The sequence below is a fragment of the Macaca mulatta genome, chromosome 7 (assembly GCF_049350105.2).
Source record: "Macaca mulatta isolate MMU2019108-1 chromosome 7, T2T-MMU8v2.0, whole genome shotgun sequence".
NCBI lineage: Eukaryota > Metazoa > Chordata > Mammalia > Primates > Cercopithecidae > Macaca > Macaca mulatta.
Genome location: NC_133412.1, coordinates 42,559,001 through 42,586,955, shown reverse-complemented (window position 1 = coordinate 42,586,955; position 27,955 = coordinate 42,559,001). Strand labels below are relative to the sequence as shown.

Sequence of the window (27,955 nt, the reverse complement as noted above, 5' to 3'; positions counted from 1 at the left end):
ATTTTTAGTAGAGATGGGGTTTCACCATCTTGGCCAGACTGGTCTTGAACACCTGTGACCTTGTGATCCGCCCACCTCAGCTTCCCAAACCAACAAAATTTTACATAAAGCAATATAGGATACTTGTTGTAGCTGTTTAAAGGAAAGAATTTGTCTCCTGGTAACTTAATAAAATTAGATTTTTGCCCTTGTTTTTGGAGTGAAAATGCACGGTGAAAATTGGCCAGGCACGGTGGGGGCTCATGCCTGTAATCCCAGCAGTTTGGAAGGCCGAGGAGGGTGGATCACCTGAGGTCAGGAGTTCGAGACCAGCCTGACCAACATGGAGAAACCCCGTCTCTACTGAAAATACAAAATTAGCTAGACGTGGTGGTGCATGCCTGTAATCCCAGCTACTTCGGAGACTAAAGGAGGAGAATCACTTGAACCCAGGAGGCGGAGGTTGCGGTGAGCTGAGATCGTGCCATTGCACTCCAACCTGGGCAACAAGAGCGAAACCCCGTCTCAAAAAAAAAGTGCATTGCAATGCTTGTATTTTTTCCCCCAAAATAGCATTTTGATAAATAACATCGAATCCTTGAATTTTAGGGATATGTTGAAAACATGTCAATGTAAAATTGTATTGCAAATATTCAAGTCAAATTTAAGCAACCTTTCAACAATAAGCAAAGAGGAATGTGATTTGTTGGTATTTAATCCTTTTCCTTTTGACCTAATTTCCTTAGAGAAATATTTTGAACTTGTGCTCTCAGGCCAGATTTTCCTGTCACACTGCCTGAACTAGATCAGAGGCTTCTCTGCCCTTTAATCCTTGCCCTGTTTACCATCAGTAACAATTGTAAACTAGTTCCTCATCATTATCAAGGCAGTGACTATCTTTCCCATTGATGAGAAGTGGTGATTATTTACTTAGGCTTGTGTTAGTCACAGATGCTTCAAATAGCTTGATCTTTTTCTTTAGGTAAGCATTTACACGGGATCAGTAAATAGGAAACATGGATGAAACCTCTCCTTAAAATTTGCTATTAGAATTTATCCAAAAAAAAATTTTTTTTTGAGACCGAGTTTCGCTCTGTTGCCCAGACTGAAGTGCAGTGGTGTGATCCCAGCTCACTACAACCTCTGCCTCCCAGGTTCAAGCAATTCTTGTGCCTCAACCTCCCCAGTTGCTAGGATTACAGGCACGAGCCAACATGCCCGGCTAATTTGTGTATATTTAGTAACAACAGGGTTTCACTATGTTGGCCAGGCTGGTCTTGAACTCCTTACCTCAAGTGATCCACCTGCCTCCGCCTCCCAGAGTGCTAGGATTATAGATGTGAGCCACCTCCGGCCCAGAATGTGTTTTTAATTAGTCTTGTGTTTAAGAACAGAAATATGGCCAGGCGTGGTGGCTCATGCCTGTAATCCCAGCACTTTGGGAGGCTAAGGCGGGCAGATCACGACGTCAGAATATCAAGACCATCCTGGCCAACGTGGTGAAACTCCGTCTCTACTAAAAGTACAAAAATTAGCTGGGTGTAGTGGCGTGCACCCAGCTACTGAGGCCGAGGCAGGAGAATTGCTTGGACCCAGGAGGCAGAATTTGCAGTGAGCCCAGATCGCACCACTGCATTCCAGCCTGGGCAACAGAGTGAGACTCCGTCTCAAAAAAAAAAAAAAAAAAAAACAGAAACACAAGAATTGATTGAATTGATAATGAAGTGGTTTTGTTTGTTTTTTGAGACAGAGTCTCACTCTGTTGCCTAGGCTGGAGAATAGTGACCTGGTCTCAGCTCACTGCAACCTGTGTGTCCCGGGTAACCCTCAAGTGATTCTCCTGCCTCAGCCTCCTGGGTGGCTGGGATTACAGGCACCTGCCACCACACCCGGCTGATTTTTGTATTTTTAGTAGAAACGGGGTTTTGCCATGTTGGCCAGGGTGGTCTCGAACTCCTGACCTCAGGTGATCCACCTGCCTCGGCCTCCCACTATGCTGGGATTACAGGCCTGAGCCACCACACCCGGCCTAAAGTTTTTTTAATGTGGAATTGTCTGCTTCTTTCATTTAGTTTGTAAGGACATAGGTGTGCTTGCTAGTGCAGTTTTTCCTATGATCTGTGGATAGATATAAATTTATATTTAAAATTTTCCCAAAGGAAAAAAAATTCCATGAAATTTTTCTCTGCAGTTCTCTCTTTCTAGTTGGATTACACAAAAATGTATTACTTAGACATACTAGCTTTGTATTTGCCACTTGTATCTATAAGAGATTCTCTACCAAATTGCTTTCTGAGGTCCCTGGTTACCATTAGTAGGGTTAGGCTGAGTTAAGCATGTATATCCAAACCCAGCTACCTGGGAGGTGGGAGGATCCCTTGAGAACAGAAGTTTGAGGCCATCCTGGACAACACAGCAAGACGCCAGCTCTTAAAAAAAAAAAGAGTGGCTGGGTGTGGTGGCTCACGCCTGTAACCCCAGCACTTTGGGAAGCTGAGGCAGGCAGATCACCTGAGATCAGGAGTTCGAGACCAGCCTGACCAATATGGTCAAACCCCACCTCTACTAAAAAATATAAAATTAGCCGGGCGTGGTGGCACATGCCTGTAGTCCCAGCTACTAGGGAGGCTGAGGCAAGAGAATTGCTTGAACCCGGGAGGCGAAGGTTGCAGTGAGCTGAGATTGTGCCATTGCGCTCCAGCCTGGGCAACAAGAGCAAAACTCTGTCTCAAAAAAAAAAAAGTGTATATCCATATGTCTACATCCTGTAACCGTATGTTGTTTATTTTTATTTTGTTTATTATAAGAGGGTACGATGGGCACTATCTTGGCTCACTGCAACCTCTGCCTCCCAGGTTCAAGCAGTTCTCCTGCTTCAGCCTGCTGAGTAGCGGGGTTTATAGGCACTTACCATGCCCAGCTAGTTTTTGTATTTTTAGTAGAGACAGGGTTTCACCATGTTGGCCAGGCTGGTCTTGAACTCCTGAGCTTAAGTGATCCACCCGTCTTGGCTCCTCAAAGTGCTGAGATTACAGGCGTGAACCACTAGGCCCCACCAACATCCTATAACCATGTTTTGAAAAGAAAGAGTAGGCTGGCCTCAGTGGGTCACGCCTGTAATCCCAAGCACTTTGGGAGGCCAAGGTGGGAGGGTTACTTGAGTCCAGGAGTTTGAGACCCCCCTGGGCAACATCATGAGACCCGCCTGGGCAACATCATGAGACCCTGTCTCTACAGAAGATTTTAGAAAGTAGACAGGCATCGGCTGGGCGCAGTGGCTCACGCCTGTAATCCCAGCACTTTGGGAGGCCAAGGAGGGCGGATCGACGTCAGGAGATTGAGAGGCGCCTATAGTCCCAGCTACTTGGGAGTCTGAGGCAGGAGAATGGCGTGAACCTGGGAGGCGGAGCTTGCAGTGAGCCACTGTCGCGCCACTGCACTCCAGTCTAGGCAACAGAGAGAGACTTCATCTCAAAAAAAAAAAAAAAAAAAAAAAAGGCAGGTGTGGTGGCGCGTGCCTGTAGTCCTGGATACTCAAGGAGGCTGAGGTGGGAGGATTGCTTGAGCTTAGGAGGTCAAGACCAGTGAGCAGTGATCACGCCACTGCATTTCAACCTGGGCAACAGAGCAAAACCCTGTCTCAAAAAAAAAAAAAAAGAAAAAGAAATCACCTTTAACACAGGATATTCTGTAGCTGATCCATTGGAATTGAGAAATCCTTATAAATGTATTCATCTACTGTGTATCCACAAATTTTTTTTTATGCTTTAAGTTTCATGGTATATGTGCACAACCTGCAGGTTTGTTACATATGTATACATGTGCCATGTTAGTGTGCTACACCTGTTAACTTGTCATTTACATTAGGTATATCTCCTAATGCTATCCCTCCCCTCTCCTGCAATTCCATCACAGTCCCCGGTGTGTGATGTTCCCCTTCCTGTGTCCAAGTGTTCTCATTGCTCAGTTCCCACCTATGAGTGAGAACATGTGGTGTTTGGTTTTCTGTCCTTGCGATAGCTTGCTCAGAATGACGGTTTCTAGCTTCATCCGTGTCCCTACAAAGGACATGAACTCATCACTGTGTATCCACATATTATTTTTTTTTTTTTTGAGACGGAGTCTCACTCTATCGCCGAGACTGTAGTGCAGTGGTGTGATCTCAGCTCACTGCAAACTCCGCCTCCTGGGTTCACACCATTCTCCTGCCTCAGCCTCCTGAGTAGCTGGGACTACAGGCATGTGCCACCACGCCTGGCTAATTTTTTGTATTTTTAGTAGAGACGAGATTTCACTGTGTTAGCCGGGATGGTCTCGATCTCCTGACCTCGTGATCCGCCAGCCTTGGCCTCCCAAAGTTGTGGGATTATAGGCGTGAGCCACTGCACCCAGCCAAAAATTTTTTAAAGAAAAAAGAGAAACTCTTTTTATCCTCACTTTAAACTGCCTTTGTATTGCTTTCAAAGGCTGCTTGATTATCTTTAAATCAAATCCGTATGACTGAGAAAGCAGTATTTTATTAGTTTCTTAGTGATTTTTTTGATCAGAGAAATAGGAACTAGTGGAGTAAAGATAAAATAAATATATGAAATAAATTTTATATATATATGTATATATTTGTTTTTTTTGAGATGGAGTGTTGCTCTGTCTCCCAGGCTGGAGTGCAATGGCACAATCTCAGCTCACTGCAACCTCCATCTCCTGGGTTCAAGCGATTCTCCTGGCTCAGCCTCCTGAGTAGCTGGGATTACAGGTGTCTGCCACCACGCCCAGCTAATTTTTGTATTTTTAGTAGAGACAAATACAAAATTTAGGGTTTCACCATGTTGGCCAGGCTGGTCTCGAACTCCTGACCTCGTGATCCTCCTGCCTCAGTCTCCCAAAGTGCTGGGATTACAGGCATGAGCCACCATGCCCCAAAAACGCTAATGGGTTTAAAAGAACGTAAAGAATATACATTTTTTACATTTTTAGGAGTTAAAATAGATTTCTCTTTCAACTTTTGTGTATGTTTGAAACTTACAATGTTGGAAAAATATATGAATCTTGTATTTTACTTTTAGTTTGTTCATTCAAGTATTTCAATAAAATAGATGATTACTCCATATTCTCAAAGAGGTTTTAAAATCTTTTTTAGTGGGCCAGGCGTGGTGGCTCACGCCTGTAATCCTAACACTTTGGGAGGCCGAGGCAGGCAGATAACAAGGTCAAGATACCGAGACTATCCTGCTCAATATGGTGAAATCCTGTCTTTTCTAAAAATACAAAAATTAGCTGGGGGTGATGGTGCACCCCTGTAATCTCAGCTACTCGGGAGGCTGAGGCAGGAGAATCGCTTGAACTCGGGAGGCAGAGGTTGCAGTGAGCCGAGATCGCACCGCTGCACTCCAGCCTGGCGACAGAGCGAGACTCCATCTCCAAAAGAAAAAAAATCTTTTTTAGTGAATGGAAGGTTGGAAAAATTTCACCCAATCTTTTAATGAAGTGTATCACAAAGTGAAAGAACCTAATAAAAATGAACAAAAGGTAGTTGACTGAACTCATCTATCTTTGTAGGATACTTCATATATAAATGAGGCTTTTTGTGTGGCAAGTAGATGGAATAGTGAGTCTACTTTTTGTCAGGTGCATAGCTTTCATTTACAGTGGAGTCTTTAAGGCTAAACACTATTGGAATTATTTTTTATTTCATTCTACTTACCTCTGTTTTCTTTTACAGCATCCACCCGTTTTGTCAAGTGTGAAAAATGTCATCATTTTTTTGTTGTGCTATCTGAAGCAGACTCTAAGAAAAGCATAATTAAAGAACCTGAATCAGCAGCAGAAGCTGTAAAATTGGCATTCCAACAGAAACCACCACCTCCCCCTAAGAAGGTATAAGTCTTAAGCTCAGTCTTACAAGTATTTTATCTTGAAAACATTCCATTGCTTCCCTTTCCCAAGTTTATATTGAATCCTAATACTAGTATCTGAACAAGTATTACAGGTTCATAATATGGACCATATGTGGCTAAATTGTTATTGCCTTTTGGAATTTAAATATGGGGTCCGTTGCTTTTTCCCATGTTATGATTACTGTATTTAGTAGCAGTGAAATGTAGCTAGATAATTATTAAAATGTTAACTTGTTAATACCAAGTCAATCTGAAATAATATCTTTACCATAGAGCAAGCAACTTTTGATTTATTTTTGTTCGTTTGGACCCTTGTTCGTTTGGACCCTTAAATAACACCAGCCTAGGCTGGTCCACTTGACTAGCCTTAAAAAAAAAAAAAAAAAAAAAAAAACCCTATAATTATCTCCCTTAAATTGGTCTATTTTATGGTAAAACAGCCTTCAGTCTAATAATATAAGCAAGTAGTTTTTTCATAGCCAGTGTGCCAGGGCTGCTCTGTATAGCACTGTGGCTTTGGTAGTGTGGACTCTTTTTAGAAGCCTCAGGCCGAGTATGATTTGGTCCTGTGAAATGTAACAGAATGTACCACCAGCTCCATTGGGTACTTGGTGTGTGCTTTTTGAGAACTGGGAACCCTTGTACCCTGGCTGTGTGCCTTCTGTTCTGGCTGTGTCTCAGATGTTTGCACACTTAGATTATTTCTCATTGCCTCAGTGTATCTTTCTTCTACTGTGTTTAGATAGCAGTGCATTTGTCTCTACTTCCAAATGTGCTGTGACAGGTTTAATGTCATTGGTATAATTTGTAAGGAATAAAGATGTTTAAAACTATAAAAAAATGTATATGGTCAACTAAATAATTTGTCATTTAAAAAATGGAAAATATATTGGGCTTTATATTCTATATGAATTTGTGTAGACTTCAGACATCTGAGTTAAAATTCCAGGCAGTTTATTTTCAGGAGTTATACTGCTGAAAATAATATAAATAATATATAAATATTGAATTATTTATTTTTTAATCAGGGTTTCACTCTGTTGCCCAGGCTGGAGTGCAATGGCACACTCATGGTTCACTGCAGCCTTAACCTCCCTGGGCTCAAGTGATCCTCCCACTTCAGCCTCCACGGTAGCTGGGTGCAGGTGTGTGCCACCATGCCCAGCTAATTTCTGTAGAGACAGGGTTTCGTTGTTGTCCAGGCTGGTCTGCACCTCTTGGGCTCAAGTGATCCACCCACCTCAGCCTCCCAAAGTACAGGGATTCCAGGCGTGAGCCACCATGCCCGGCAGGAGTTGTTGAATATTAATTCACCAACCATTTCATTTCTATTCACTTTTTAGTGAATAAAAAATTTACCCCAGGTTCCAAGCTGTTGGCAATAACCAACTGTAGAACAGAGCTTTAGCTACTATTAAGAGTAAAGTTTTTAGAGTTGAGCCTGGTGGCTCATGCCTGTAATCCCAGCACTTTGGGAAGCCAAGGTAGGAGGATCGCTTGAACCCCAGGAGTTCAAGACCAGCCTGGGCAACACAGTGAGACCCTGTCTCAAAAAAAGAAAAAAGTGTATTTTTAGAAAATTTAAAAAAATAATAAGAATACAATTTTTAGGGTCTCATTTAGATAAATGAGTAGCTTTAAAGTTAATATCTGAGAAAAAACTAAATGTATTAAAACACATGGATACTGATGGTATAATGGCTTTTGATTATATAATGCCTGTTTCTGAAAAGGGTAGTTTTATAATATGTTATCTTTGTGAAGAATATTATTCATTTGATTGAGAGGTATAGATTTATTTTAATGATTTACATTAATGTTGATACTTTTAGACCCATGGTGGCATGTGTATGTATTCTAAGTTACTTTAAATTTAATTGTTTATTAAAAAATAAAGGTTGATAGCATTGTTTATAGAATAGAAATTAGCATAACACAGTGATACTTTGTTAAACTAGAGAACAAATGAATTGTGTTTTTGTTCATTTAATGTTTAGGGCCTCTGAATCATTGCTATATAATGTATTGTCATTTTGTTTTTAATGAGAGTCTTTGTCAGATTTAAAACTGTAAGCAAGTATGCTTAGTATATAACTTTTTAATGTGTGTGCTCTTATAGCTCATATTAAATTATTCATACCTAATCATTTTTCAGATTTATAACTACCTCGACAAGTATGTTGTTGGCCAGTCATTTGCTAAGAAGGTGCTTTCAGTTGCTGTGTACAATCATTATAAGAGAATATATAATAATATCCCAGCTAATCTGAGACAGCAAGCAGAGGTTGAGAAGCAGACATCATTAACACCAAGAGGTAGCGTTTTTGATAATTGACCTAAATAGAGATTGCTATGCTTAAAAGTAATCTTTATTTGTAACTCCTCACGTTCTTCTTAAAATGTTTTTTATATAGTGGAGCATTTTTCAAAGTGCAGGTTACTCCCCATTAGTGGGTCATGAAATCATTTTGGTAGGTTGCCAACAGCATTTTTTAAAAATTTGATAGATATGAATAGAAAATATCAGAATACATTAACTTATAGTTAAGGTAAATATTATTTCTTAGGCCTGGCATGGTGACTTATCCTGGTAATCCCACACGTTTGGAGGCTGAGGTGGGGGGATCACTTGAGGTCAGGAGTTCGAGACCTGCCTGGCCAGCATGGTGAAACCCCGTCTCTACTAAAAATACAAAAATTAGCTGGGTGGGGTGGCATATGCCTGTAGTCCCAGCTACTTGAGAGGCTGAGGCAGGAGAATTGCTTGAACCTGGGAGGCAGAGGTTGTGGTGAGCTGAGGTCACGCCACTGCACTCCAGCCTGGGCAACAAGACTCCATCTCAAAAAAAAAAAAAGGAAAAAAAAAACAACTTACGTTTTCAGTTATATGTGCATAGGTTCTGAGTCACAAAGAAAATTATACTACTTATTGAGGGTCTTAGTAAAAAATGTTTGAAAGCCACTGGGGTAGAGATTGAGACATCATTTTCACCACAACTAGTTCCCCATGAATGGATCTTAGCAATGCTCTGTACAACTCAGTTCTCTTGGGTTCAGGATACAGAATTTCATTTGCCTGTGTCAGAGATATGTGGAGATGATGACTGTTAATATATCCAGCACTCGTTTTTCTTTGGGCCCTAGCTACAGAGTGTATAAGGTTAAGGGCAAATCTGTGAGTGATTCAAAGTACAATTTCTCTTAAGGGTAGATTCTAATATACCAGTACTGTATAATCTCAATTTACTATGGACAATAATGAGATATACTATAGACAGTTTACTGAGAATATACTGTGTAATCTCAATTTACTATGGACAATAATGTATATTAATAGAATGATTTTATTTAAAACAATTATGAATAGAGTAAATATAAATATTTAATTTTTTGTTTTGTTGGCCAGACAGCCCTGATTTCTGATTTAGGCCTACATTCCATCATTTTAGATTCTTTTAATTATCACTGTACAGTGTGAAGGAGTTCTGCTAAGTACTTAAATTTATAAATCTACATTATCTTTGATAGCCTTTAGTAGCAACTAAATGTATAATTTATTTAAATGAAGACACTTGTTCACTTGTTGAATTTACATCATATAACTGCAAAATAGTTACGTGATGGTATCAGTTATTTTTAGAAAGTATAAGTCATAACTAATGGAAGACTCAGAACCTTTTTTCTTTTTTTTTCAAGACAAGGTCTCGCTCTGTCACCCAGGCTAGATTGCAACTCACTGCAGCCTCAACTTCCCAGGCTCCAGTGACCCTCCCACCTCAACCTCCCAAGCAATCCACCTGCCTCAGCCTCCCAATGTGCTGGGATTAATAGGCTTGAACTCCTGCGCCTGGCCTGAAATCTTCATTTTTATAAGGTCCAAATAGCACTGATAGTTATGTGGCAAAACTTTTTTGTTTTCTTCAGTCAATAAATAAATATTTAAGCTATTCTAAGTGCTGGAGGAGCAAATGGTTATAATATGTATAGCATGAGGGGCTTAAACTCTTATATAAAGACTTATACCCTTACAGTGGATATCAATTATATATTTGACAAATATGAATATTAGCAACTGGACAGCCATCTTTATGCATGGTTTTGTTTTAATATAGAAAAGATATAGCGTATAGATTCTTAATATGAAAAGCTGAAAAATGTTAGTGAACACATCCTTTAAATATATTTGAAAGAGGACAGGAGGTGGGATACTCATTGTTTGTTCCCCCAAGGTAAACAAATATGTAATATTTTCATCCTCTTTCTTAGAGTTAGAAATAAGAAGACGGGAGGATGAGTACAGATTTACAAGTAAGTGACTTCAGGTCCTCCTCTGTAATCATTCTTCCTTTTGACATTTATTTCAGTGAAGTGTTTTAGCAGTAACAGTGATAGACATGTATGTATTTGCTTGTGTATTACCAAGAAAGATACATATTATCTAAATGTGTTTATCATACATGGTATAAATAACTTTGGAATAGTTTTTCATAGCTAATTTTAATTTCTATATGTTTGGTTATTTCTTATTTTTTCTATCAAACTACAATTAGAGTTGGCCTGCTTCTTGTGGGTCACAGGAATTTGGGGGAGGCAGATTATTTTCTAGCTACTCTTTGCCAGAAACCACACTGTTTCTTTTTTGGTATTTATGAAACTTAGTCTTACAAATTATGAGTAAGCCTTAATTCACTGTTTCTAGCCCTGGATTGCCCCTAAAAGCATCAGATGGTCCGATGGAGGGTGTGGAAGGACTTGATAGACCAAAGAGACTGGCCCTTCTGATGTCTTCCACCTATTCCTTTGGAGGTGGATGTAGTTAGTTGCTGCATTGAGGGTAGAGGTTCCAGGGGTGTCATAGAAAGATTCACATGGCCTTTTGTTTTAGTAATTGAAATAAAGAAAATTAGCTAAGTTTGATACTTTTACATTTGCCTTTGAACCAAGTAGTAGTATATATCCACTATTTGAAGTGTACTGTATATAGGATGAGCCATGAGAATATAACTTGTGTACCAACTTGGGCATGACATTTATCACATGTAATAACATTACATTATCCCCAGTTACTTTTAAATTTGTGGAAATACTGATTATACCATGCATGGTAAAATTAAGAAATACAGTAAGTGCAATAGAATTAGATTATATATAAGAATGTAAGATCTAAATAATAACCTTTAGGTATATATATAATTTATATTTCGTAATGAAAAAATATATTCTGATATGCAGTCAATACCATACTCATAAATTGTGTTGATGGCTAGTGAAACTATACTAAATTAGTAAAGAAAGTCTGTAGTCCATATTTTGAAAGACATGTCATGTAATATATGTAGTGATTTAATGTTATTTAAATGTTAACAAGTAACAGTATTTAAGAACTTATGTAAAAGATTGACTGACTTAGAAACAAATACTTCAAAAGCTTAAATTTATTGTCATGTGCAGTTTTGTTGTGTTTTATGTGGGATTTTAAGTTCTAAAGTTAGGTTGTTAGCTAACACCAGCTGGGGGTGTTAGACCCTAACACTGATCTAGGGTTTTAGACCAAAATCATGTACAATAAGATTAATTCTTGTAAGTCCCTTTGGAAGTAAAATTTTAGAGACCAACATACAGCTTTTAGGAGGACTGACACAATTGGCTTTTTTTCTCCATCTTTGGAATATAATGATGTTTAAGTTGAGCACCAGATGAAATACTTCGTTTGCGTTTAAGGACTATGTTGTGTGAATAATTAAACACTAGGGAAATGGTAATAATAATAGAAGATTCTTCTGTAACACTTATAAAACTATCTGCCAGGTATTGTTCTTAAGTGTTTTGCATATATTCATTTAATCTCTCCTAAACCCATGAGACAGAAACTATTATTTTTATCTCCATTTTTGAAATAAGGAAACTGAAACACATAAATTTTAAGTAATTTATCCATGGCCACACAGCTGGTGAGCTCTGTGCAGCTAACTACTACACTAGCCTGCTTGCTCGTGGTCCTCATTTTAGAGAGCTATGCTTACAAAGTGAGAGATGCACAAACAGGTACTAACTGAAAGAATTGGAGAGTTATCTCAAGTTTACTGTAAGGCATATACTCATAAAATGGGATGATAGACATCATTTAAATTATTTTTTTTTAACTTAAATCATTAAGTTAAATACATAGATTACATGGTTCCACTGTAATTAATATGCCTCTTGCAATTTTGTTCAGTTATTCGTCTAAACCGTGTGTGTGTGTGTGAGAGAGAGAGAGGGAGGGAGGGAGATAGAGAATGAGTGAATGATAAGCACCTGCTGGCCTCGCTTATCCGAAGCTACATCTAAATCATTTTTCCCCTTTGGGCAGAGCTAAACTTAACCCAAGCTCCTTCCTATGTTATCATAATCGCTAACCAGATTTTGCTGAAATTTTTAAAAGTACTTTGCTAGTGACAATTTAACTAACCCCATACAGCAGACTGGGTTTTCTTGGCTGATGTGGATTATAATGAGGCACAACATTGTGAATTATTCCCTAATTATTAACCCTCAAAGGTAGCACAGTTTAATCCAGATGTTTATGGAATGCTTATTGATTTTGATGAATAATGCTTTACCTTAAGTGTGAAGATAGTTTGAAAGTGACAGCCAGATGGAATAGGACCATGATAATAGATACGTCTACTGAACTGTTATTCTGTCAGTTTAATTAAAATAATAATGCATTGGAAAGTCTTGATTTTCTTAATCAATTTCTTAGAAAATAAAATTTAGGCCAGGTACGGTGACTCATGCTTGTAATCTCAGCACTTGGAGAGGCCGAGGCAGGTGGATCACCTGAAGTCAGCAGTTCGAGATCAGCCTGGGCAACATGGCAAAACCCCATCCCTACTAATAATATAAAAATTAGCCAGGTGTGGTGGCATGTACCTGTAATCCCAACTACTCAGGAGGCTGAGGCAGGAGAATCACTTGAACCCAGGAGGCGGAGGTTGCAGTGAGCTGAGATTGCACCACTGTACTCCAACCTGGACAACAGAGAGAGACTCTGTCTCAAAAAAAAAAAAGTAAAAATGAATTCAGAAAATATAAACAAGTATGTTATGATGACAGGTACTCAAATGCTAAGAACCAAGAACAATCTGAATATTTACAAATATGGATAATCTTTCCTTTAGCCAAGAGAAAGTAAGAATAAAGATTTATTTATTTATTTATTTTTATTTTTATTTTTTTTTTTTTTTGAGACGGAGTCTCGCTCTGTCGCCCAGGCTGGAGTGCAGTGGCGCGATCTCGGCTCACTGCAAGCTCCGCCTCCTGGGTTCACGCCATTCTCCTGCCTCAGCCTCCCGAGTAGCTGGGACTACAGGCGCCCACAACCGCGCCCGGCTAATTTTTTGTATTTTTAGTAGAGACGGGGTTTCACCGTGGTCTCGATCTCCTGACCTTGTGATCCGCCCGCCTCGGCCTCCCAAAGTGCTGGGATTACAGGCGTGAGCCACCGCGCCCGGCCTTTATTTATTTTGTTTTGTTTTATTTTTATTTTATTTTTTTGAGATAGCATCTTACTCTGTTGCCCAGGCTGGAGTGCAATGGCATGATCTTGGCTCACTGCAACCCCCGCCTCCCGGGTTCAAGCTATTCTCCTGCCTCGACTTCCCAAGTAGCTGGGACTATAGGCGTGTACCAGTACATCTGGTTAATTTTTGTATTTTTAGTAGGGATGAGGTTTCACTGTGTTGGCCAGGCTGTTCTTGAACTCCTGACCTCAGGTAATCCACCAGCCTTGCCTCCCAAAGTGCTGGGATTGCAGGCTGAACCACCATGCCCCACCCTAAAGATTTATTTTTGTAGGAACCTGGCTGATCAAATGATACTTCACTAGCAGTGTCAGTCCCATGTAGTCATTAGCAATGTCAGTCACATTTAGTTAAGAGTTATGTCTCTAATAAAGGAACTAGAAAGATCCAGTACAGGTCCAATAAAATTAGAGATTTAGATAGGACCAGAGATAGTGAGGTCTACCATATTTGGTTTCTCTAGTAGATTTTATTGATTAAGAAACAGGAACATAAAATTTATATGACTTGCCCTTGATCATATGGCTTCTACTTAGAGACAAACGAAGGTCCAGAGCTAAAGCTTTCTAACTCCTGGCTCTGCTCTTCCATTGCATTGCCTTCCCTTGGGTAAAGGAGTATTCTTACATATTTATGTAAATAAAGACAGGGAAAAAAATCAATTTCCTTTGCTTGAGGTTCTTTATATAATCATTGTGTGCTATATGTTTGTCATTAGGTAATTTGAGATTTTTCTCCTTTGTAGGTAAGACAGAATGTCAAAATACTTAAATTTTCTGTGTAGATGTTCAGTTTTAGATAAAAGTTTTTATGGGACATTTTCCTCAAGTAAATTCAAATGAATCTCAAGTACTTCCTTTGGCATTTTTTTCAGAATTGCTTCAGATTGCTGGAATTAGCCCACATGGTAATGCTTTAGGAGCATCAATGCAGCAACAGGTAAATCAACAAATACCTCAGGAAAAACGAGGAGGTGAAGTATTGGATTCTTCTCATGATGACATAAAACTTGAAAAAAGTAATATTTTGCTGCTTGGACCAACTGGGTCAGGTAAATAACTTGCTGAGAAAATTTATTACTCATTTTAAAGATCAGAATATAAATGATTCTATAACCTGTATCTTGTGATTGAAGTATTATGACTCTTGAGAAGAAAATCTAAGGCCAGTTGCCTAGATACACTATCAGTATTCCTGCATAGAATACAAACTGAGGCCGGGCGTGGTGGCTCAAACCTGTAATCCCAGCACTTTGGGAGGCCGAGATGGGCGGATCACGAGGTCAGGAGATCGAGACCATCCTGGCTAACACGGTGAAACCCCGTCTCTACTAAAAATACAAAAAACTAGCTGGGCGAGGTGGCGGGCGCCTGTAGTCCCAGCTACTCGGGAGGCTGAGGCAGGAGAATGGCGTAAACCCGGGAGGTGGAGCCTGCAGTGAGCTGAGATCCGGCCACTGCACTCCAGCCTGGGCGACAGAGCAAGACTCTGTCTCACAAAAAAAAAAAAAAAAAAAAAAAAAAAAAAGAATACAAACTGAATTTGAGGCATTGGTGTTCCCCTTCAGACCAGTCCCTAACATCTTAACAGGAATAATAAAATAAAAAACAGCTATATCTAAAAAATAATAGACTAGATGTGGTGGCTCACACCTGTAATCCCAGCATTTTGGGAGACAAAGGTAGGAGGATCACTTGAGACCAGGAGTTTGAGACCAGCCTAGGCAACATAGCAAGACTCTATCTCTATAAAAAAATAAAGTAGCTGGGCGTGGTGGCTCACGCCTGTAATCGCAGCACTTTGGGAGGCCGAGGCGGGCAGATCATGAGGTCAGGAGATCGAGACCATCCTGGCTAACACGGTGAAACCCCGTCTCTACTAAAAAATACAAAAAACTAGCCGGGCGTGGTGGCGGGCACCTGTAGTCCCAGCTACTCGGGAGGCTGAGGCAGAAGAATGGCATGAACCCGGGAGGCGGAGCTTGCAGTGAGCCAAGATCGTGCCACTGCACTCCAGCCTGGGCCACAGAGCCAGACTCCCGTCTCAAAATAAATAAATAAGTAAATAAATAAAGTATTAGCTGGGTGTGGTAGCATGTGCCTGTACTCCCAGGACTTGGGAGGCTGAGGCAGGAGGATCACCTAAGCCCAGGAGATTGAGGCTGGGGTGAGCCATGATCACAGGCTGCACTCCAGCCTGGGTGAGAGAGCAAGACCCTGTCTCTAAAAAAAATAATAGCAGAAGAAAATGTAGCAATTGACAACTTTTTATTATATACTACTAAAATTTATTTTGCATTTTTATTGAAAAATTGTGTGCCAATATATGTTTAGTAAACTTTTAGTTAATGTTTCTATTTGTAGGTAAAACTCTGCTGGCACAAACCCTAGCTAAATGCCTTGATGTCCCTTTTGCTATCTGTGACTGTACAACTTTGACTCAGGCTGGATATGTAGGCGAGGATATTGAATCTGTGATTGCCAAACTACTCCAAGATGCCAATTACAATGTGGAGAAAGCACAACAAGGTATGTTTTCAGCATGGTCTGTCCCCAGATTTAGTATATTGGGGAATCAGTCTAATATTAAGAGACAATACAATTCTTGTTTTGAGTCAAGGATTAAAATTCTGTAATTATGTAAAAGTACCTTTGTTACATAATTTCTAGCATACTGATTAAGGGCCACATAGTTTGCTTTGCCTTATTGTCACTAAGCTGGCTGGTAGGGTTAAAAACAAGCCAAATTACTATCCCATTAGATCCTTAATACTATCATTGCTTTTCTTAACTCCCCTCAAGACTTCTAATACTTAGATTAAGATAGGACAGGGCAGGGGCAAGGGAGGACGGTACCAGATGACTCTAGAAACAGTTTAGCCTGTTGACCTACAGGATGTCATGGATGCTGCGTTGCTCCTTCATCTGTCATCTGTTCTTGTTTACATGAAGAGCATGACAGCTTCCTTTTCAAATTTCTTTAAGACAAGAATATAGGTGGGAAAGAGTAGGCTAAAGTTTTACTAATACTAGCACTGCAGATACCTCCCGCTTCCATACTATAAAGAATTCGTATACATTAGTGGGGCAAATCACTGTTATCAAGGAGATTTTGTTACCATACATAAATGTTATTCCGTAGAGCAGATTACAAAGCAGTTGTACAAAATGATGGATGGGAGAAATAAAAGTGCATTTTTATAATGTCAAGCTATTGCATATGTTAAGTATGAAAGCTCAAGTAACTTTGCTGTCTAGCTACCTAAGTCTTTTAAAGCTGAGGCTATCTTGTGTATATCTTTTCTATATTATAAATAGAATCCTCCTTAAATTATAGGAATTGTCTTTCTGGATGAAGTAGATAAGATTGGCAGTGTGCCAGGCATTCATCAGTTACGGGATGTAGGTGGAGAAGGCGTTCAGCAAGTAAGCAGTTGAATATTTTGTTCAAGCCCACTAAAAGGAAGGGAATACATCAACCTCCCAAATATTGTACGTTTGGTTTCACATTCAATTAGATTCTGTTTTGTTTATTTCTTCCACCCCCAAACTCCGCATATCATTTTGAAATAGTTTAGATCCTAAAAGAAAGTTGTTGACAATTTGAAATAGCAAATTACCTTGTTAGGAAATTTAAAATATTTTGAAGAACAGAAAAAATGAAATTTAATCTTTGTGTTTTTTTTTTAATTCCTCAAAGGCCCAGTTAAATATTTCTAGAAGACTCTTGAAGAAAGTTATGATTCTAACTAGACATGAATGAACTATGTACATGCTTCTTATTCCTTCCACTTAGTTAGAAGATAGGTATAAAATAATGTTTAATTCCTTGCAGAGCCATAATTGAAGTCACAATGATCTGTTGGCCAACTTGACCTTTTAATGGTAACTAATTATGACATAAACTATTAAAGAGTGAGGAAGATTGTTTCACTTTTTGACAGAGACATAGAAAGGTATAATCACACTTAGGTGCTGGAAATTTTTTTTTATAAAAGCATCTCCAAATATAGGTAGTCTCAAAGTTTAATACTATAAGTGGAATAGAATTATAATTTATGTGAAAGACATCTTCAACTATTTTCTAATTTTGAATGTTCCCACCGTGTTTGAACACCATTTTATACAGTCATAATTCTGTGTTTATGTCAGAATTACGTCTTTACTATCAAAAAAAACCTGTTAGGTTGACTGTTTTCCTGAATTGCATCAAGTTCTATAACCATTTCAAATAAATGTATTAATTATTAATGTGATAAATGCATTAGATTTTCTTGTTATAGAAATGTGGGAGGTTCATTAGTTATGTTCATTGACCATAATCACACATTGTTTTCCCCATTGAATCCCATTGTCTAAAGTATAATAAATAATGCACTTGATATGGTGATGCTATAAATCATTTGTTTTTTATTTAGGGCTTATTAAAACTACTAGAAGGCACAATAGTCAATGTTCCAGAAAAGAATTCCCGAAAGCTCCGTGGAGAAACAGTACAAGTTGATACAACAAACATCCTGTTTGTTGCATCTGGTGCTTTCAATGGTTTAGACAGAATTATCAGCAGGAGGAAAAATGAAAAGGTAAGTTTTTCTGAGGGGTTACTAGAAGGATAGAGAGCATTTAAAGGATGTAAACTCAGTTTCCATTCTCATATCTGCAGGCTACCCGTCATAGTTTTAATTATAAGAGTTGAGTTTTCTTAGAGCATATCAGAAATATACAGGGAAGGGTGCAGTGACTCACACCTGTAATCCCAGTTCTTTGGGAGGCCAAGGCGGGCAGATTGCCTGAGCTTAGGAGTTCAAGACCAGCCCGACCAACATGAAACCCTGTCTCTACTAAAGATACAAAAAATTAGCCTGTAGTGGGCACCTGTAATCCCAGCTACTCAGGAGGCTGAGGCAGGAGAATCACTTGAACCTGGGAGGTGGAGGTTGCAGTGAGCTGAGATCACGCCACTGCACTCCAGCCTGGGTGATAGAGGGAGACTCCATCTCAAAAAAAAAAAAAAGAAGTGTACAGTAAGTCCTCACTTAACGTCATCCCATAGGTTCTTGGAAACTGCAACTTTAAGCGAAATGACATGTAACAGACTAATCTTTCCTCATCAATTTAATAAGGAAATTATGTTGAACAAAATGACATTATTGGAGGACATGTTGTATGTTTCGTTTAAAGTTGCAGTTTCCAAGAACCTATCAACGATGTTAAGTGAGGACTTAGTGTATTTCTAGTTTTTAAAACTTCAGAGTAGGCTGGGCGCGGTGGCTCACGCCTATCATCCTAGCACTTTGGGAGGCCGAGGTGGGTAGATCATGAGGTCAGAAGATCGAGACCATCCTGGCTAATATGGTGAAACCCTGTCTCCACTAAAAATACAAATATTAGCTGGGCATGGTGGCAGGCGCCTGTAATCCCAGCTACTCGGGAGGCTGAGGCAGGGGAGTCACTTAAAACCCAGGAGGCAGAGGTTGCAGTGAGCCGCGATTGTGCCACTAAGCCACTGCACTCCAGCCTGGGTGACAGAGCAAGACTCTGTTTCAAAAATTTAAAAAAAAAAAAATAACTTCAGAGTAGTAAATGGAAAAATTTCTAACTAAATATCATCTATATATGGACTTTGCTTTTTTTTTGGAGACGGAATCTCGCTTGTCACCAGGTTGGAGAGCAGTGGTGCGATCTCGGCTCACTGCAACCTCCGTCTCCTGGGTTCAAGCGATTCTTGTGTCTCTGCTTCGTACGTAGCTGGGATTACAGGCACACGCCACCACACCCAGCCAATTTTTGTATTTTTATTTATTTTATTTTATTTTATTTTATTTTTTGACACAGAGTCTCGCTCTGTCCCCCAGGCTGGAGTGCAGTGGCACGATCTCGGCTCACTGCAAGCTCCGTCTCCTGGGTTCAGGCCATTCTCCTGCCTCAGCCTCCCGAGTAGCTGGGACTATAGGCGCCTGCCACCGCACCTGGCTAATTTTTTGTATTTTTAGTAGAGACGGGGTTTCACCGTGGTCTCGATCTCCTGACCTTGTGATCCACCCGCCTCGGCCTCCCAAAGTGCTGTGATTACAGGCGTGAGCCACCACGCCCGGCCATATTTTTAGTAGAGACGAAGTTTCACCATGTTGGCAAGGATGGTGTTGATCTCCTGACCTCATGATCCACCCACCTCGGCCTCCCAAAATTCTAGGATTACAGGCATGAGCCACCACACCCAGCCTGTATGGTCATTTTAAAAGTGTAACTTGATGAGTTCAACTTAATATTTTATCTGGGGAGTTCATTATTGAAGGTAGTTACTGTATCAGTACAATTTCTATTCATTCCCCCTGCCCAATTCACTGGTGCCCAGTAAAGTTTATCTCCGTTGCCCTTGCTCATAGAGTTTACCATAGATCACTGCTGACGTTCACCAGTGGAGGGGAGCATTTTGGCAGATACAGGAAGGATTATGATCCCACCTAGTGTTATAGGTGTTTCTTCTTATAACCCCTGCTTTTAATTGGGACTGGGACTTGTTTCTTCATATCCTCATAGTACATGCCCAGTACTTATTTTTTGATTGAGTACAACAAAATGTAATGTCAGCATAGTGGCAGGAAGCCCAGAAAACACCTGTATTTTCCATGGTTTTGTAGTTTGCATAATAGCACAAGTGATCGCATTTATATTACATAACATTCTATTTGAAATCTTCATGTCATAGATCAGCTGTGTGCTATATTGCTTGATGTAAGTCTTCTTGGCCTTGAATGTACTAGTTTAAGTAATAGGTTAGTAGTAGTAAAAAACAATAATCATAATGCTGCTAATGGTACGGTTGTCCATGGTAGTTCCTTTGCCTAGCCTAGGTGAGGAAACACTTTTAAAAATACTAACCGTGCCACGTAATTACTGTTATTCCTCAGTACCAGGCCTTTTTCAGCATGGATATGGTTAGATTTTTGTTTTTCTACTAATTTATGCAAAATTTCAATAGCAGCCAAAACATAATATGAAAATTTGTTTTTTTGTGTCATTGAAATACTGCATAAATTAGCCTAACAAATTAGAAAGAAGAAATTATTTCTTTGGGTGTGTGTGTGTGAGAGCGATAACCCTGTATTTGAAACTCTGTAACTAAAAGCAAAGACCATGTTCTGATGTTTATTTATAATTAATATTTCATACTTCCAAAAAGGATTTGAAGCTAGAAACATGTAGGACAGAAGGTTTGAAAGTAATGTCAGAAAAAGAATCAGAAGTACACAGAAGGAAGGTTTAAGTTGTAATTCTGATTTGTTGAGAATTAGGTCACTCCATTTAGCTGTGAACTTTATTAATGAAAATTAGGGGAGCAGTCATAGGCTCTAATTCTTATTACTTTGACTGAAGCAAGCTCTATATGCCTTCCATATGCTCTAGTTCTTATTACCTGGCCCCACCTCCTAATAATACACAGGATTTCAACATACAAATTTGGGGACACTTAAATATTCAGTCCATTGCAGACAGAGTTTTTGAGACAGAGTCTTGCTCTGTCGCCCAGGCTGGAGTGCAGTGGCATGATCTCAGCTCATTGCAACCTCCACGACTCTGAGGTTCAAGCAATCCTTCTACCTCGGCCTCCCGAGCAGCCGGGATTATAGGTGAACACCACCACGCCCAGCTACTTTTTGTATTTTTAATAGAGACACGGTTTCACCATGTTGGCCAGGCTGGTCTCAAGCTCCTGACCTCAACTGATTAGCCTGCCTCAGCCTCCCAAAGTGCTGAGATTACAGGCATGAACCACCGTGTCCAGCCTGCAAACAGATTTTTAGCTTAGGCTATGTTTGCACATATCACGTACTTCTCTTGTTCTTTTGACAAAAGCTATATGACATGACAAAATTAAGCTTTCTGAGAATTGCCTGGAGTACAGTTCGTTTATGTTGACTGAAATGAGATCCATATGCCTTTATATACCCAACCTTGTTCAGCAAAGTTAGCGTTCATTTTATTTTTTATGTTTTTGAGGACTCTAGCTTTGCAAAATTTAGCATTCTTGTTTGATGTCATTCTTACATTTTTTTGTAACATCTAAATTATTCTAACTATGTATGCAGACCAAATCATAATTTTAGAAGAATCATGATTTAGCAGTGACTTAAGACACTTACAGATAATTTTCTCATTAGGCTGCTTGTACCTCCATATTTATAGTTTTTATACCTTTTGGAAAAACCACACTCATCTAGAAGTCTTGAATAAACCCTGCAACCTTATTATCTGAGTTCTAAGGGACTCCCTTTGTAGTTATTATATGCTTTTATTAGAATTCATTCTTTGAGGGTTGGTTATTACATAGCGGTTACGTTCTCAATTCTGAAGGCAGACAGGGCAGACCTGAGTTCAAATTCTGGCTTTGCCACTTACAGCAATAAGATTTTGGTCAAGATATTTAACCTCTCAGCCTGTTTTTTTCCTTTGTAAAATGTAAATGATAATAAAATCTTCTTCATAGAGTTGTTACAAAGATCATATGAAATATGTATGAAGAGTACTTAATACACTATCATTTGATTCTACTATTTATAATATGCATCATTTCTTTGGCAGTATCTTGGATTTGGAACACCATCTAATCTAGGAAAAGGCAGAAGGGCTGCAGCTGCTGCAGACCTTGCTAATCGAAGTGGGGAATCAAATACTCACCAAGACATTGAAGAAAAAGATCGGTTATTGCGTCATGTGGAAGCCAGAGATCTGATTGAGTTTGGCATGATTCCTGAGTTTGTGGGACGGTTGCCTGTGGTGGTTCCATTGCATAGCCTAGATGAGAAAACACTTGTACAAATACTAACTGAGCCAAGAAATGCTGTTATTCCTCAGTACCAGGCCTTATTCAGCATGGATAAGGTTAGATTTTTATTTTTTGTACTTAGTTATTTTTTATTTTCTTGCTATTGAAATTCTACATAAATTAACCTAACAACAAAAACAAATTCTGCTCATCTAGAATACCAGCCTATTCCTTACTAAATATGGATCTAGGAATCAAGGAAGGCATATTGTATTATGTTAGAATTTAGGAGTTGTTTTTATTTCTTCTGAATTAAAACCATCATTATAGCCTAAAGCCCAAGAAAAATAATGCCATTAGCCTACCTCAACACCTCCAAGCCAGACATACAGGATTGTCCTTTCAGTCTTGATATTCTAAATGCTTTTGTTGTGACATACTGTGTGTATTTTTATATTCTTTTGCCAAAATAGAGTTTTATTAATCCCACATATACGTCTCTGTAGCAAACACCTAGCCCACATACCCAATTAGATAACAAATGGTTTGGGTTTTGTGAACTTTGTGTCTCTAAATATCAGTCTCCTCTTCTCTATTGCCACTGCCACAAGTCAAGCCCGTTTGTTATTATTCACCTTGACTCATGCATTTAATTCCTAATTGGTCTGCCTGTCTCATGTCTGTCTGTGACTACCACCACCAAAATATCATTATCTTCCTCTTTACTTCTAGAATGGATCATTGAGCACAGTGCCCAACAAATAGATATTAAGTTCTTAAATATTTATTGAATAATTAAAGACAAGGCTAATGTTTTTACTCCCTTGCTTAAAATCCTCCAGTGGTTCCCTAGTCTTATTTAGATGCCCCCCCCTTTGCGGCTCCCTTAGCTCCATGTGCATACACTGGACTATAAGTGCTAGTTTGCTAATCTGTCATCTGTCATCACACAATAGACTGTAAGTTGCTTGGCAAAGATGATGTTTATTCATCATTAAATCCCTAGTATGTAACACACAGAGGTTTGGTAAATGTTGAAAAAAATCCTAGGGAGTCTGTGTTAATCTAGAAAACATCTTCAGAACAAACTTGCAATTCATAATACTGATACTGTCATGGGTTAATTGATAGAAACAAGTGCTTCTTGAAGGCAGGGTTCCAAAACACCATGAATTGTGCCCTCACCTAATGGTACATTTTCTGGAGGTAGAAATTAACAATAAAAGTTATAATTTATTTTTAATGTATTTGTAGTGTGAACTGAATGTTACTGAGGATGCTTTGAAAGCTATAGCCAGATTGGCACTAGAACGAAAAACAGGTGCACGAGGCCTTCGGTCCATAATGGTGAGTTGGCATTATTTTCTAAAAACAATTATTTCTTGGTCTAAGTTTTGAGTATATTAAGCTTCCTTGTTTTTCTTTTGGAAAACAGATACATTTTCTTTTGGAAAATCTATCTATCTATCTATCTATCTATCTATCTATCGAGAGAGACAGACACAGACAGACAGACAGAGTCTCAAAGGAGTGCAGTGGTACGATCTTGGCTCGCTGCAATCTCTACCTCTCAGGCTGAGGCTCAAGCAGTCTTCCCACCTTAGCCTCCCAAGTAGCTGGGACTATAGGCAAGAACCACCACACCTGGCTAATTTTTGTATTTTTAGTGGAGATGGGGTTTCACCATGTTGGCCATTCTGGTCTCGAACTCCTGATCTCAGGTGATCTGCCTGCCTCAGCCTCCCAAAGTGCTGGGATTACAGGCATGAGCCACCACGCCTGGACTGAAATGTTTTTTTTTTTTTTTTTTTAATCACAGTAGATTATATTTTGCTTTTTCTCAAAAAGGAACTTCAAGGTGTTTGCAACAAAGGACATGGAAATAATATTAATGAAACAGAAAATCAGGATTGGGCCTGGTAACTCACATCTATAAATCCCAACACTTTGGGAGGCCGAGGCAGGAGGATTGCTTGAGCCCAGGAGTTTGAGACCAGCCTGGCAACATAGACCTTCATCTCTCAAAAAAAAATTAAAAAAAAAAACAAGAGGCCGGGCATGGTGGGTCATGCCCATAATCCTAGCACTTTGGGAGGCTGAGTCGGGCGGATTGCCTGAGCTCAGGTGTTCAAGACCAGCCTGGGCAACATGGCGAAACCCCATCTCTACTAAAAATACAAAAAAGCCAGATGTGGTGGCTTATGCCTGTAATCCCAGCTATAATCCCAAATATATATAAACATATATGTTTATATATATTTGTTTTGTTTCTTTTTCCTTGAGTGAATGGATTCCAATTTGTGATATATAGAATAAAAGCGGCCGGGCGCGGTGGCTCAAGCCTGTAATCCCAGCACTTTGGGAGGCCGAGACGGGCGGATCACGAGGTCAGGAGATAGAGACCATCCTGGCTAACACGGTGAAACCCCGTCTCTACTAAAAAATACAAAAAATTAGCCGGGCGAGGTGGCGGGCGCCTGTAGTCCCAGCTACTCGGGAGGCTGAGGCAGGAGAATGGCGTAAACCCGGGAGGCGGAGCTTGCAGTGAGCTGAGATCCGGCCACTGCACTCCAGCCCGGGCGACAGAGCCAGACTGTCTCAAAAAAAAAAAAGAATAAAAGCACTTGTGTGTAATCAGTTTTCAATGTGATTCATTACTTTTTATTTCTTTAGGAAAAGCTGTTACTAGAACCAATGTTTGAAGTCCCTAATTCTGATATCGTATGTGTGGAGGTTGACAAAGAAGTAGTAGAAGGAAAAAAGGAACCAGGATACATCCGGTAAAGTGCATTTTCAAGCCAGAACAGATATAAAATTTAAGATCAGCTCCTCATTGCTATGTTGATTGGTTTGTCATTTTAAAATTACATAAAAATTGTTATATCGTGTATTTGTAAGGGAAGCAGTAATCTCAGGATTTCTGTAGAAAAATCTAATTTGGGTATTTTAAAAAAATAGTATTTTGTGAGTCTTTGAAAGTTGATCTTCAGGCCAGGTGTGGTGGCTCACGCCTGTAATCCCAGCACTTCGGGAGGTGGAGGCGGGCGGATCATGAGGTCAAGAAATAGAGACCATCCTGGCCAACATGGTGAAACTCTGTTTCTACTGAAAATACAAAAATTAGCTGGGTGTGGTGGTGCGTGTCTGTAGTCCCAGCTACTTGGGAGGCTGAGGCAGGAGAATCACTTGAACCTGGGAGGCAGAGGTTGCAATGAGCCAAAATCACACCACTGCACTCCAGCCTGGGCGACAGAGTGAGACTCGGTCTCAAAAAATATATTAAAAAAGGCAATGGGCTGGATTTGGCTAGCAAGCTACAGTTTCCTAACCCCTGATTTATTCAATAAATGTTTACTATACAATGTTTGACATTAATGTTACCTACACAAAAACTAGGTTTCTGTTAAACTCAATCATAAGGTATGTTATGTTTTATGTTTGCTTATGTTCCAGGATAACTTTAGAGGCAGTTGATTTGTTTTGAACAACCTTAGTTATCCAGAGAGATATAATCTCTTATTTTTATTGTTTAATGATGTTGACATGTGGCTTTTAAAGGAATTGTGGTGATCTGAATTATCATTTTTACTAGTTTGAGACAAGATGGATTTGGTCAGAAGTAGCTTCTTTACCATATACATATGCTAAATACAAGCATTTGAGTTGAAATAACAGATGATGCTTTCTTGGAGAAAAGGATTTTTTAAGCCTTCACAATTGAAGCCATGTTGTCCTTTTTTTTTCAGTAATTAATTTGTCAGGGAAAATGTTGGGAAGTTTATTTACTTGGTTGTATAGTCTGTTTCCCATATTACTAAGCAATCTTTTTATTTATTTTTTTTTTTTTGAGACGAAGTCTCGCTTTGTCACCCAGGCTGGAGTGCAGTGGTGTGATTTCGGCTCACTGCAACCTCCACCTCCTGGGTTCAAGTGATTCCCCTGCCTCAGCCTCCTGAGTAGCTGGGACTACAGGCATGCATCACCACACCCGGCTAATTTTTGTATTTTTAGTAGAGATGGGGTTTCACCATGTTGGCTAGGCAGGTCTTGAACTCCTATCTCAAGTGATCAGCCCTGCTTGGCCTCCCAAAGTGCTGGGATTACAGGTGTGAGCCACTGTGTCTGGTCTAAGCAATCTTAATATTAAAAGTGCTCCTAGTATTTTCTATTATCGTGGCTTTCTTAGCTAGGGGAGGTTACTTTGCTGTTTTGATTTTAAAGATCACGTTTGCCTCCATTTTTTATTTAAAAAAACAAACAAACATGGCTTTTCATTGTAGGGCTCCAACAAAAGAATCTTCTGAAGAGGAGTATGACTCTGGAGTCGAAGAAGAAGGATGGCCCCGCCAAGCAGATGCTGCAAACAGCTAAACTGTCATATTGCTGTCCTGTATATACAGCTTTTCCTTCTTTTGTTTAGGATCATAACTGTCTCTACAGTCTGATATTAAAGGCATTGGATCTATCTTGGATATCATACATGGTCAGAGAAGCCTTTAGGATAAGAATCAGATCATGTATATTATTGTAACATCACATTGATTTTACAGAGGACGTTATGTGGACTTTAATGACACAGTGTTTAGAGATAAAATGTACATTATTTTGGTTCAGTTTTTTAAAAACTATGCTTTAACAAAATTCTTAGGAATTCTTTTAAGCAATGCAGGTATTTCAATAACTGTAGATGTTACAATAATGTTACTCTACAAATGGGAAAATAAATTCTTTAAAATTGAATATTGCGATACCATTCTTTAGTGTTACTTTTTTACCCACATGTGTTTCTGAAAATATTGGAATTATATTCATCTTGAAAATTGGACCAGGTAGGCCAGGCACGGTGGCTCATGCCTGTAATCCCAGCACTTTGGGAGGCCAAGGCAGGTGGATCACAAGGTCAGGAGTTCAAGACCAGCTGGCCAAGATGGTGAAACCCCATCTCTACTAAAAATACAAAAAGTTAGCCGGGTGCGGTGGCAGGCGCCTGTAATCCCAGCTACTCGGGAGGCTGAGGCAGGGGAATCGCTTGAACTCGGAAGGGAGAGGTTACAGTGAGCTGAGATCGCGCCACTTCTCTCCAGCCTGGGCGACAGAGTGAGACTCCGTCTCCGGGGAAAAAAAAAAAAAACTGGACCAGGTAGTTAAAAATTTCATTGAAAAATACCCTGAAGAACTATATTTTGATAATTGGTTTAGCTGTATTCCTAGTCTTATCTGCTAATGCATGATAGCATGACACTAACTTCCCAATTGGTTCTGTAAAAAAGGCGATTTTCTTACCAAGTTATCTGATTTACCATCTTTTTTTTTTTTTCTTTTTTTTTTTAAAAAAAACAGACTCTCGCTCTGTCCCAAGCTGGAGTGCAGTGGTGCGAGCTTGGCTCACTGCAACCTCCGCCTCCCAGGTTCAAGCAATTTTCCTGCCTCAGCCTTCCGAGTAGCTAGGATTATAGGTGCACACCACCATACCCGGCTAATTTTTGTATTTTTAGTAGAGACAGGGTTTCACCATGTTGGCCAGGCTAGTCTCTAACTCCTGACCTTGTGATCTGCTGGCCTCGGCCTCAGATCACAGGCATGAGCCACCGCACCCAGCCTTAATTACCATCTTTAATCCATTTTAGTACTATGGGGTGAGTAAATGGAATTGAAGTCTGGCTTAAATCTTCAGAAAGTTATATATTTATATTATTTTATTTTATTTTATTGAGACAGAGTCTCGCTGTGTCACCCAGGCTGGAGTGCAGT

The 27,955-nt window shown here is 39.6% G+C and overlaps 1 protein-coding gene across 4 annotated transcripts in view; it reads left to right on the top strand.

The window, feature by feature from the left end:
- The window catches only part of CLPX (caseinolytic mitochondrial matrix peptidase chaperone subunit X), a 40,335-nt gene extending 13,391 nt beyond the window's left edge, over positions 1-26,944 (top strand). Inside the window, exons 4-14 of one of the 4 annotated variants that reach the window (NM_001260887.1) lie at positions 5,699-5,853; positions 8,029-8,188; positions 10,140-10,181; positions 14,313-14,489; positions 15,802-15,966; positions 16,775-16,863; positions 17,856-18,020; positions 22,021-22,320; positions 23,459-23,551; positions 24,878-24,984; positions 26,485-26,788. In NM_001260887.1, the coding sequence (NP_001247816.1) occupies positions 5,699-5,853; positions 8,029-8,188; positions 10,140-10,181; positions 14,313-14,489; positions 15,802-15,966; positions 16,775-16,863; positions 17,856-18,020; positions 22,021-22,320; positions 23,459-23,551; positions 24,878-24,984; positions 26,485-26,575 (1,544 nt within the window). In that variant the 3' untranslated portion in view covers positions 26,576-26,788. Of the gene's footprint in view, positions 1-5,698; positions 5,854-8,028; positions 8,189-10,139; positions 10,182-14,312; positions 14,490-15,801; positions 15,967-16,774; positions 16,864-17,855; positions 18,021-22,020; positions 22,321-23,458; positions 23,552-24,877; positions 24,985-26,484 lie in introns of all 4 variants that reach the window. The other 3 variants (XM_077938230.1, XM_077938231.1, XM_077938232.1) reach the window with 3 other exon arrangements.
- The last annotated feature ends 1,011 nt before the right edge of the window (positions 26,945-27,955 follow it).